Source organism: Plodia interpunctella, chromosome 28, assembly GCF_027563975.2.
Source record: "Plodia interpunctella isolate USDA-ARS_2022_Savannah chromosome 28, ilPloInte3.2, whole genome shotgun sequence".
NCBI lineage: Eukaryota > Metazoa > Arthropoda > Insecta > Lepidoptera > Pyralidae > Plodia > Plodia interpunctella.
In genome coordinates this window covers 4,100,818-4,114,354 of record NC_071321.1, presented here as the reverse complement: position 1 = coordinate 4,114,354, position 13,537 = coordinate 4,100,818, and the positions used below count along the sequence as shown (strand labels likewise).

The 13,537-nt window shown below is 32.5% G+C and overlaps 1 protein-coding gene across 4 annotated transcripts in view; it reads left to right on the top strand.

Annotated features, from left to right (window-relative positions):
• Positions 1 to 12,869, top strand: part of LOC128681746 (uncharacterized) — a 34,567-nt gene extending 21,698 nt beyond the window's left edge. The window contains exons 6-11 of one of the 4 annotated variants that reach the window (XM_053765885.1): positions 239 to 404; positions 962 to 1,054; positions 1,847 to 1,915; positions 7,488 to 7,568; positions 8,175 to 8,254; positions 9,220 to 12,869. In XM_053765885.1, the coding sequence (XP_053621860.1) occupies positions 239 to 404; positions 962 to 1,054; positions 1,847 to 1,915; positions 7,488 to 7,568; positions 8,175 to 8,254; positions 9,220 to 9,246 (516 nt within the window). In that variant the 3' untranslated portion in view covers positions 9,247 to 12,869. Of the gene's footprint in view, positions 1 to 238; positions 405 to 961; positions 1,055 to 1,846; positions 1,916 to 7,484; positions 7,569 to 8,174; positions 8,255 to 9,219 lie in introns of those variants that run through there. The other 3 variants (XM_053765884.1, XM_053765886.2, XM_053765887.2) reach the window with 3 other exon arrangements.
• Positions 12,870 to 13,537: the final 668 nt, after the last annotated feature.

The following is a 13,537-nucleotide window of genomic DNA, read 5'->3' as shown; positions in this document are numbered from 1 at the left end:
AGCGTGAAGAGGTAACAAACTTACTTTCGCATTTATAACATTAGTTTGGACTAGATGACTAATTTTGAGATAAAATACAGCTTATAGCAATCTTGGATAATGTACCTTTCTAATGGTGAAAGAATTTTTGAAATCGGTTTGGTAGCTTCGGAGATTACCCGCCTCAAACATACAAACTCCCAAACGCTTACCTCTTTATAATAATAGTATAGATAGAATATTGTATTTTTTATTTCAGGACAGCGTGGAAATGCTAAGGAATCAACAGCACAACCTGCAGATGTTACAGGAACAACACCGCGTCAATGAGAATCAGAATTTCTTCAACGAGAACCACATAAAACAAGAGATAGACCTGAATGGAGAAGAAGAGAAATTCATATATGACAGGAGTAAGGGTAATGGTGAGTTCCTGGCACCCTAGCGCCGTTTATTTATCAATTTCTTTTACCGCGTATTCCCAGTTATATTCGTAGCTGTGACGCCCCGAATCCTCTGACAACCTCTGTGGCCTGATGGACATCGCGCCGGACTGCTACACTGGAGGTCCCGGGTTCGATCCTCGGTCAGGTCAACATGGAAAATGATGTTTTTCAGATTGACGTGACTTGGATGTTTATCTGTTTATTTATATGTAACTAGATGTTGCCCGGGGCTTCGCTCCCGTGGGGATTTTGAGATAAAACATAGCTTATAGCAATTCTGGATAATGAAGCTTTCTAATGGTGAAAGAATTTTTGAAATCGGTTCGTACCGTTCAATATTGATATTATAACATATTATATTCCGTGTCAATCTCAATCTTGACGTTGGCAAAATCGTCGTTTTGGCGAACGATGGTGCCATGAAACTTGAAAAAAAAAAAAAAAGAAAATTGACAGATCGTAATGACAGCGCGGGCCGCAGGGGTCGTAACGCTCTGAGAACAACCGATATACTTTGACATTGACTCGTATTGCAGAAGCCAAAGTTTACGAAGGCCATATGGTGCAGCAGCAACGTCTGCTGGAACAACTGCAGCACCAAGTGAAACAGGAACCCGATGCTGTCACAGGTACGTGTTACGCAGGACTGGCGGTTGACTGATAGTTGACCGAGCGAGATCAGATACAGTACACTTGGGACAAAAACACATTTTTTGTACACACAAAATCATCAAAATCGCATCATCAATCGGCGGTGCAGGTTCAGTCGTTTTTGAAATAGTGTTCGCCAGGTCTAAGTTCGCGGTGAACAACTAGTTATTTTCATTTTCATTACTATTTTCTATATTAAGTTAATTAGTTCGCCGCATACTTACGACCTCGCGAACACAATATTTTTTTACAAAATTGTATAAATTTTTACAAAGTGACTTGTACACCTCGCTTGCTTCGCTCGCTCGGTCAATAATATTTGTTTGTTTGTTATTTCTTCACGCTCTATCTACTCGACCAATCTTCTTGAAATTTTGCATACATGCAGATTGAATTACGGAGAAGGACATAGGGTATCTTTCTTCCCGGAGAAATAACTGCTTCCGTGGGTAACCACGAGGGCGACGCCGCAGGCAAAAGTACATTATAAACAAAACACAAATCTTTTTTCTTTATAATCCTAATATAATAAACGCGAAAGTTTGTGAGGATATATAGATATATGATTGCTACGCGAAACCAGTGTGCAGGTTTCCTCACGATGTTTTCCTTCACCGGAAGCAAGTGGTGGTCGATTAAAACTAGTATACACGAGTCACATTGGTATACAAACTCATGTGACACGAGTAGGATACGAACCTGAGACCTTTCGATCCACATGCGGGCGTCTTAACCATTACACCACCACCGCTAACATTGTTTGTATACAGGATGTGAAAGTGTCCTACAGCCACAAGGCAGCCCCTACTACCCAGCGACTACCCACAATAGTGTACCAGGTGAGTACATTACTAACAAAGTAGAGTTACTTTTTTTCTTTTATGTGTCATAGCTCCATTGTTCGCTAAAACGATGATTTTGCCAACGTCAAGGTTGAGATTCACAGTATACAACATAAATTTTTAATTATGCGAAAAAAAAAATAAATGGGGCTTTTGGTACCTGTTATTATCCTAAATTTATCAAAAAAAAAATCTGTAACAGTTGTTTATAATACTTAGAGCGTGCCACCTGACACTACGCTTCATAGTAAAGGTAGGACCAGTGCAGCGGTTCACACGAAGTCGATTCTCATTGACATATTCTGGCAATTGAAGTACATTGACATATTCAGGGTGAAGCCCTCCTATTTAAATCTTATACATCAAAATATCCAGGGCTTCACCAGCAAATTCAATGAAGTTTGTTTATATTTAGAAAATAATAGTATTGATATTTTCTGTGTAACTGAACACTTTTTTAGAAATGAAATTAAATTAAATTTTCCCGATAAGTATATATTAGCAAGTGCATTTGTAAGACAAAATGCCGAACACGGAGGATCATTAATACTATTAAATAAGAGTTATAAGTATAAAGAAAGGAAAGACATAGTAAGTCTATCAGTTGAATGTACTATAGAACTTTCTTGTGTGGAGTTGGATAAATATATTATTATTTCTGCTTATAGACCTCCATCAGCTTGTTGCGAAACTCTTTTAGACGTTTTGGAGGAAGCACTCAGGCGAGTTACATCTAACAATAAGCATATAATTTTATGCGGTGATTTTAATATAGACATTTTAGTTTCATGTTCGGAAACCAATGGATTTAAAAATCTACTAGACTCATTTAACTTAAAGCACACATTCTTTGAACCCACTAGAATAACCTCGACCTCAGCCAGATGTATAGATAACGTTTTCTGCGATTGCGCTGTTTATAATCAAAAACTGTTCGCCTGTCTGGGGTCTGACCACCTGGGTCAACAGGTATCACTTATACGTGACGGAGAGTCTGACCTAAGCACCGCTCCTGTAACTTGTAGGCCTCTAACTAAGCAACGTAAAATGCGTTTTCGCGAATCCGTTGATAACAAATTGCCAGATGTAGACCTCACAAAAAACCCGAATGACCAATACAATGAGGTGTTCAATATAGTAGAAAAAGAATTCAAAAAATCTTTTCCTATCAAAACTTTCATCAAGAAAGATAAACTTAACTTTTGTGATTGGGCCTCAAACGGTATCTATATTAGTAGAAACAGACTTTATGAACTTTATGGCCAAAAACAGTACAATCTTAATGCGGAATTCATAACATATGTTAAACGCTATTCTAAAACTTTTAAAAAAGTATGTTCTGTCGCGAAATCTTTGTATTTAACTAATAAAATAAAAAATTCGAGTGATAAGATAAAGACCGCCTGGTCCATCATAAATAAAGAGACTGGTAAAATTAACACGCGCGACGTAAATTTTGTATTAAAACTTGACGGTAAAACCATAAGTGCAGATGACGAAGTTTCCAACGAATTTAATAATTTCTTTTCCAACATTTCTAAGAATATCACAGGATCCCTTTTCTCTTGCTCCTATGCGGCAGATGATCTATTAAAAAGAAATGCTCCGGACCCTAAGTCCACTTTTACATTCAGACATATTACACCAGATGAAATTATATCTGCTTTTAAAGCCCTAAATGTTAAAAACACTGAGGACCTGTGGGGGTTTTCCGTCTCAGTATTGAGCAGCATTATTGACCTGATTGCTCCTCACCTAACCATAATATTCAATAAATGTATATCTGAAGGCGTGTTCCCAGACTTAATGAAAATAAGTAAAGTAATTCCTCTATTTAAACAAGGCGTTAAACATGATCCCACAAACTATAGACCTATTTCTATATTACCCACTCTAAGTAAAATATTTGAAAAAATTATTTTCAGTCAACTTGTGTCGTATTTTAATATAAATAAAATTTTACATAATCGTCAATACGGTTTCACCAAAGGTCGTTCAACTACTGATGCAGCAGCCACTTTAGTCGAAATAATTAATGAAGCTTGGGAATCCAAGCAAGATGTCGTAGGTATTTTCTGTGACTTATCGAAAGCTTTTGACTGTGTAGATCATAATATACTCAAAAATAAACTTCAACATTATGGTGTCACTGGCGCGGCTCTTAGTGTTCTTTCGTCTTACCTAGATAATAGAACACAGAGAGTAGAAATTAACAAAACAATTTCCGATAGTGCACCTGTTCACATAGGCGTACCTCAAGGCTCCATTATCGGTCCCTTTTTATTTTTGATTTATATTAACGACCTCCCATGCCTTGCCCAACATTTATGCGAAGTAGTTCTATTTGCAGACGATACATCCTTATTATTTAAAGTCGATAGAAAAAGTGAAAACTATAACTTTATAAGTAATAGCATGTCGGTAGTGCTTAACTGGTTTACAACCAACAACTTAGCTCTAAATACAGAGAAGACAAAATGTATTAAATTTTCTCTCTTAAATAACTCGCACAATGTTATACCTTTAACAGTAAATGGTAAAGCTCTGGAATGGGTACATAGTACTAAATTCCTGGGCATTACTGTGGACGACAAATTAAAGTGGGATAAACATATTGAAATCACGGCCAAAAAACTTAGTACGGCAGCTTTTGCAGTGAGAAGGATCAGACAGTGTACGAACATAGATACAGCTAGACTTGTGTATTTCAGCTACTTTCATAGCATTATGTCCTACGGACTATTAGTTTGGGGTAATGCAGCTGACATAGGAAAAATTTTTGTATTACAGAAAAGAGCTATCCGTTTTATTTATGGGTTAAAACCTCGAGATTCTCTTCAAGAACTCTTCAAATCAATTAACATCCTCACTGTGGTATGTCAGTATATCTTTGATGTGCTTATTTTTGTCAAATCAAATTTACATTTATATAAAAAATTAAACGAAGTAAATAGTGTAAACACTAGAAATAAGCACAAACTTTGTATGAATAGATTCAGGCTTAAAAAGGTTCGGCGGTCTTTCGTGGGTCAAAGTGTAAAATTATTCAATAAACTCCCTGCAGAGGCTATTAATCTGCCAATGAAAAATTTTAAAATTTATGTTAAGAAAAATTTAATGGATAAAGCGTATTACACAATTAACGCCTATTTGACTGATAAAAACGCTTGGATCCTCCCGACAACTTTGCCACTCCACACATGATCTCCTAATTTTTATTTTACTGTTTTTTATTATTTTATTCACAATTTTGAATTTTGTTATAATAATTCGTATGGCATTTAAATTTTATTTGTAAAACATGTACGTGATTTGTGATCTTCAAGTGTCTGAATTATACTTCTATTTCGACGAATAAGAATTGTAATTATGAAGTCATGGGAATCGAGTGTGTCATGCTCACTCAAATGGTCAATCTGGTGGTGGCGTCGTGGGCCGGGTCGTGAGGTTCCCTCTATTATGGTTGAGCTACGCGATGGCTGTCCCATGCGTCAACTCGTGAACGGGTGCTGCCAGAGGGAACTGGTCATCTCGTTTCTCATATATTTTCATGTAAGTTAATTGTGTTTCACATCGATATATATATATATATATATATATATATATATATATATATATATATATATATATATATATTATAATCAGCACTCGGATCACAATCATAACCTGTTTTGATATACCTTTTGACTATGTACATTATGTACTTTTATATATTATTAGAAAGAAAAGAAAAAAATTTTTTTTTGTAAGAAACAATAATGGTAAGCCGATCTGGCATGATAGGGACCAACACTGTTCAAATGAGTTTCTTTCGGCATTTCTTCTCAGCAGTGGTCGTTCCGAAATGCCAGTAGTTTCTAGCTTGTGAGAAATAACTATAAATTTAAAGATTGACGAGAAAAAGTGCCTGTGAAGGTCTAATTTCTGAATAAATGATTTGAATTTGAATTTGAATTTGAATTTGAATTTTGAATTCTTTTTTATTTATTTATTTTTTGTTTATGCCGGGGTCATTGCACGCAAGAGCGAGAGAACACGATAAACTATGAATTGGAATAATTGGGAGTTTCAAATTACGACCAAATTAATTGATAAATTAAGTAATTTCAAATTAATTGATATTTTGGGATAAACGCAAACCTCAATAACTTTGGTGATAAACGATAATATTAAATTTTGATTACTCACATGTATTAATACGGTCTTTAATATTAAGCCTTTATTTTTTTTGGCATAATTAAAAATTTATGCTGTGTAGTATGTTATAATATCAATATTGAAAGACCTAAAATATTAGTGTATATAAATATATTATACATATATATACATACGGATATAGGGGAGAGTAGGTAAAAATTATAAGTAGATATTATTATTTTGTGTAAATTTTCTTTGGTGTTAAAAAAATTCGAGTTCTCCCATGCAAATTGTCTGAACAGTGAGGAACGAATCATTCCCAAAATCAGTCGTTCATGAAATCGACATTACCACAATACAGATTAATTATTTTAAAGTCAGTAAAATTCATTCTTGTTTTTAAAGATTTAATTTGTAAATTTGTAATGACAGCGCGGCCGCAGCGGTCGTAACGCTCTTAGATCACACCCTACGTGGAATGAATCACACACAACGAATTTCTTGGCACTATTAATGGAGTGGTTTGCCATTGTCATCTCCATTTCACACACAAGTTTACAGAAAGAATCTCTCTTACAACAATAAAAGCTTGTGTCAATAATGTCATTTTTGTAAAAAAAAAATTATATTTAATTTGTTTTTCGCGGGTCGAAACATGACGAATTTTCTATAGAAATAAATAGTAGCACCTATTTCTATGTGAATAAGTTCTATATTTACAGTTATGTTGTGTACATTAAATAGATCGTTCATTCATATCTAGTGTGTTAGCGCTAACGCCGTTGTCAGATTCTACTCAAGTGCCCTAAAGGCATGTGACAGGACTTACATACCATAAGTCATAATGAATCATTAAACTGTGATATGATTATTTTTGTTGTTTTTCAAGCTATTATTGAATTATGTTCTAGATTTAGTAATTTGCGATAATTGTATATAAATAAATAAATATAAATATTACACAGATTGAGCTAGCGCCAAAGTTCGAGACTTGTGTTATGGGATACTAACTCAACGATACTATATTTTATAACATATACATATGTAGATAAACATCCAAGACCCGGGCCAATCAGAATAAGATCATTTTCCATCGTGACCCGACCGGGGATCGAACCCGGGACCTCTCGGTCCAGTGGCAAACACTTTACCACTGCGTCACCGTCGTCAATAGATTTTATTATTAGTCAATATTTTTTTAATAGAATGATTTATAAAAATTAAAAACTTGTGTTACTTTGAATAAATAAAAATTAAGTTATCGTGAAAAGTTAAAAGACAAAAAAAAGAGGTAATTACTGCGTAAAAGCAAAATATAAATTCGCGGAGTGAACGTTAATTTATTTGCATTAAAAGCTGTACAAAAGTGGTTTTGTTCTTTTTTTGTTCAATACATGTTTGATTTGTCGGATTTGTCCGCGTGCCGCAGCAGGGTACTACGAGGCGCTGCCCCGGCCCGGCCCGGAGCTGCTCATCGCCAAACAAAACGCCCTCGCTGCGCATCAACAACTTTGTGAGTCACTATCCTTATCCTAACTAATATTATAAATGCGGAAGTTTGTTTGTTTATTTCATCAGCAATTCAGCAATCATCTTGAAAGTTTTGCACACATGTAGTTTGAAGTATGGAGAAGGACATAGGGTACCTTTCATCCCGGAAAATAACTGTTCCCGTGGGAAATATACGCGAGTGAAGCCGCGGGCAAAAGCTCATTTATTTGTATGTTGGACATTGCTGGTACGGCCACGTAGATCGGTAGATATGACGTTGGACAGAAAATGTAAGAAATATTAATTGTAAGTCCTTCTGGCATGATAGGGTCCAGCACTGTTTAAATGAGTTTCTTTCGGCATTTCTTCTCAGCAGTGGTCGTTCTGAAATGCCAGTAGTTTGTAGCTTTTTAAGAAAATAATATATAATATAAAATTTTATGTGAAAAGCAACTAAGATCGGCTCCCAACGAGGGAACTCCTTAACGGTTTACTGCGCGGGTATGATTTTTTCACGTCTTGAATATGACATATATCCCTGACGACAATAAAAGCTTGTGTCAGAAATGACATTTTAGTAAAAAAAATGTATTTTTTTTTATTAAAGTAATGTTTGTCTTCTATTCAGGGCAGAATACAATGAAGCGGCCGTTTTTTTACAGCGACAGTCCACACTATAACGGGACTCAACTGTTGCATAGATACGAGGTGAGAGTTTTTTCACATATTAGAACCGAATGTCTGTCTGTGCCGCTCCCGCCCGGCCCTGGCTGAAGGCAAACCCAAGAAGTGCTGGCTTGATGTCGTCGAGGATGATATCGTGACAATGGTCAGACAACTAGGGACGCCGACGACCGTGCGACGTGGAGACGAAAGCGTGGTCCCCGACGCTCAACGGCTGAGGAAGAATCTGGGAATATATTCACATAATGGAAAGTTGAAATATGATATATTTATTTGCAGTTTAACATGGTATATACAGTTAGTCTTATATAATAAACAGTTCCACGTGTTAGCCAAAAATTTGCATACAAATCAATTGGTTACAACAAATAAATATATTAAATAAATATTTAGAACTAAATAATAAATACATATTAATTAGGTCAAATCACACAGATTGAGCTAGCCCCAAAGTAAGTTCGAGACTTGTGTTATGTGATACTAACTCAACGATACTATATTTTATAACAAATACATATATAGATAAACATCCAAGACCCGGGCCAATCAGAAAAAGATAATTTTCCATCATGACCCTACCGGGGATCGAACCCGGGACCTCTCGGTTCAGAGGCAAGCACTTTACCACTGCGCCACCGAGGTCGTCAAAACAAGGATTGACATATTACTAGGTTCCGAAATGCTAGTAGTTTGTAGCTTTTGTAAATATCATTTTATTCACAATATGACGTGAAAAAGTGCCTGTGAAGGTCTAATTTCTGATTGAATGATTCGATTTTGATTTTTGTATAGTATATACAAACATCCAATAGGTGTATATGTTTTGCTCAAAATTTACATAAGTATGCATAGTTACGTCAAGGATTTAAAAATAAATAATTTAAAAATAATTGAATTAAAGAATTTAAAAATAATCTTGTCACAAAATAATTATGACTTTGAAGTGAGAGTTAGTGATAATAGAATATAAAAATCGACTTTTGTTTCAGGAATCTATTTCAAGAATCCTACAGTGATGGGGGTACATTCCAAAGGTGATTAAAATATATATTATTAAAAAAAATCTCTAATCGACGATAATCTCTCGGATATTTTTTAATTAATATAATATTATTATGTGCGGCCTCATTATTTCAAAAGAAAATAAATGTATATTTTCATATAATATAAATCTATGTACAAATTTAAAATCTTAAATTATTGCAAAACATTGTTCTATTTTATAACAAAATGAGGGGTTCTAGCGTACATTTTAAATTTTGAAAAACATTGTTTTTAATATTTAAGAAATATATTTTATTATGTATTATCTTCATCGATCATGGTTACCATAGTATGTTATATATATATTTATTTGTATTAAAAAAAATTAACGGTCGCACACTTCGTTTCCAAAAAAGTTCCGATGCAAATATATTTTAAAAAATTGTACAAATTAAAGTTATTATGCTTTTTAAACGTAAAGTTTTTTTTTTTTAATGTCTGCAATATATGAATGTTATTACGAATATTATTTACATGTTATTGTGCGTATTTCCAAACGAAATATTAATAGTTTTTTTTTTTATTGTTGATACACATAATGTTTTTAGCAATCGTTTCCATTTTTTCAAAAATAGCTATGTTGTAAAAATGGAACGAATCTAAGAGTTTTTTTTTTAATTACCATTTTCTTTATTTCTATTATACTATAGTAAATAATATTTTTTACTTAACTAAAGCTAAAAGGTGCATAAAGGACTAATTATAATAAGGGAATATTTTTATTTTACATAAGTCCCATATTTTCTAAGTAGATTTTTAATTATTTTTTGTTATTTACGTTTTAATATTATTTTTAAAGCGTTGACATTCATATATTGTGCATGATTAAGCAATATGCTGTTGCCATTTTTTATATTTTATTGTCTATAAGTTTTCCAATTTATATTTTTTTGTTTATTTTTTTTGCAATAGTGAAAATATGTTTTCATAAACAATAACACGTTTACTTCATATAATCTGATATATTAAGATTATTTTTTATTTTGTTTTCATTTTAAACAAATTAAGCATATATTATTATATATTATATATATTTTATTACCGTGTGTAAGTAGTTTTAAAAGATAAAGTTACCATATAGTAATTTCTGTCTGCCATTTTGATATATTTATTCGGATATATCAATCATATAGTTTATTACACATCGAATATTAAATTTGTTTTGTGCAAAGCTATGTTAATCGATCGGATCTAAAATGCGCAAAACTATAACTACAATAACTATGGTTAAAAAAAAACATATTTCATTAAATTATTTATATAAAACGTGTATAAACTTAACCTATTATTCATAAAAAAATAGCATATGTGCTAAAGTATGTTTGTCCCGTTCTGAAAATATCAAATACTTTAAAGTGAGTTAGTGACAAAATATTTCAGCTTATGCTTAAACTTTTTTATAAATACAGGGTTAGAATTTAAATAATGAATGTTCTATTGTTTTCTTATATTAATGTTAATTTTGATTTGTTTTTTGTGGATTTGCATTGATATGTCTGAATAAAAAAATATTTCGTGAAAAGGCAAGGGTACACGCTTTAAAAATTCTTATAAATTCGTATAATTTAAAAATAAATTATACCACCAATAAATTGTGATTTAAATTTATTGTGTGTTGTATTTTAATTTATTTTTAATTTTCTTTCCATATAGTCAAGTAGTGAGATTTAATTTAAGATGTTACGTGTACCTTCGCCTCATTTCATGACACATCTCGGGAATATATAAAATTATTAGGATGGTGATAAATTATCGAATTTACGCGGCGTATGTGAAGTTAGCTTTAAGTCAATAAATCTTGTTTTTTTTTTGTCACAATTTTTTTTTAAAGATACCTCTTGTATATAAAAGGATCTCGTTCGTTCTGGGCCCAAAAAGGAAAGTGAAATTACTCTTTTTATATGTATTTGTAAAAAAAACCTATATATTTTTTTCATAGTCATAGGTATTTGGTGCCATAAAAATATATGTATCATGCCTCGTTGTATGCCTATCTGTTGTATGGAAAACTCGGAAAATCGAATTATTTTTTTTTTTGTCGGTGCTTAGTTTCTGGGCCCAGGCGTTGTTACAATGTTACCATAGGTAGTAACTGTCATGCAAATTATATTATATATTTACTAAGATACATACAAAATCAATAAAGAACGACATCCTTTTTTTTACTCTTGCCAAAGTACGATTTGATTTTTAAATTTTTAGGAAAACAGGTGATTGTTGGCGCTGATTTTTTTTTTTTTTTAATTTTTCAAATTAAAAAATAAGTTGAGAGACGTCGGATTGACCTTATGTTCTTTAGTCATTTTAGTGGTTAAAAAGACGAATTTTTTTTTGTAACGATAATATTGTACAGAAATATTATGTAAGTGACGTAACTTTTTTTTCTATTTTTGTTTTTATTTGCCTATAATTGCGAAGTAAGAAAATTACATAACTGGGTTGGGATATATTTTTTTTATTTTCATAGCTGAAGTTAGTTATTTTTTGGTGCTCGTAATCGTAATTTTCCGAATTCTTTGCATTTTTCCAAATTTATTTACGTAACACCACGTGTAAGGGATGTAAAATAAATTTTGTTTTTTGCTAACTGCAAATTTTTACAAAATATTTTAGTACTATAATTACTTTTATGTCTTTATTTGTATTAGAATTCGTATATTCCCGAATTTTCGTTTTTTTTTTTTATATAAAAGTGTGTTGGCTGAAGCGAAAATTGTCAATGAAAATAATATTTTCTAGAAAACCGGTAAGCGAATTTGTAGTTAGCAATACACAATGTTATTTAAGCTTATATTTTTTTATTGAAATGGGCGGCGCTTATCATTCCTTTTTTTATTGTATAAGTTGTCATTTAGTTTTTTTGAGGTGACCTGAACCTTTTTATCTATGTAAAATCATGTAATATTTTAACTAAACATAAATTTCAATTTTTATCTGTTTTTACGCGCCGTCCACGCTCGTTTATATGTACATAAATGCGCACACGTAGAACGACCGCTAGATTTTGAGTTGTTTTTTTAAAAAAATTGTCTGTATAGATTAAGGTAATGTAAGGCTTACGGGAAAGTAGATATATTTTGAAATTGATAGAGCGTGCAGTTTTTTTTTTATTATGTGTGTATTTGGACGCAATTTTAGACCAAATTAAACGCCATCATAAAAAAGAGTATTTGAATTATAAAGAAAAAAAAATACGCGCACATATATAAATAAAAAATTATATTCAAAATTGTCTAAAATATATTTTTATATTTATACAGTCGAATTGCGTCCAAGCAATAGCCAGTTTTTTTTTTCATTTTATATGCTCATCAATATTTTTCTTTCGAACGTTTTTTTTGTTTTTTCATGACAAAAAAAATTGTTATGCCTGTATAAATGAATAATAGGTATTCTCTGAATAACGTCAATGAACATACAACGTTCTAAGATGGACACATATATTTTGGATGTTACTTTTGTTATCTTATAAATTTTATTTTAAAATTGTTTTCGGTTTATATATATTATTTTGTACGCTCTAAATAGACCAAAGCTGTGAATAACTTGATGTAAAGTCGTTGATAAGTGGAAAAATAAAAATATGCTTTTACAGTGTAAGACTTTCATTTCTGACCTTGGTACAAAGGTCGTCTGCAGGGTACCTCACACTCATCTATTTCAGACAAATGGCATCTTGCATTGTATTCCGGTTGGAGGGTGAGTGAGACAGTATGATTATAGGGTACTGTGGCTAAAGATACTAGGACACACAGTAGGCAACGCGCGTGTGACGCCCCTGGTGTTGCAGGCGTTGGTAGGCTGCGGTGACCACTTACAATCATGTGTGCCGCATGCTTGTTTACTTGGTAGTAGGTATAAAAAAATACCGAGGGTAGACAGAGAAAATTATAGACTTTCATTTTTCGCTCATATAAAACGGAAAAAAGCTTAGAAGTGCACGAGAAAAAACGGTAGACTGCTAATATCGTGTGTCCGGTTTTATGGTATTAGGTAATAATTTTAAGACGCTATTAAACCTAATAATTATAACAGACAAGTCAGAGTAAATAAATTGAATAAGACCGACCTACAGACAAGGAAAGCCATGATGCTTTTTCAACCTGCTTCTCTTTCTTTTGTATAATTACATCCCTTTCTAATTGTGGATCTCGTCAAGTTATTACAAGTACAATCACATTATTTATTACATGTACTTGTATAAACATTGTTTTTCATTCAAAAGTTTTCTGTAAAATATTGAATAAAATATTTAAAGCAATA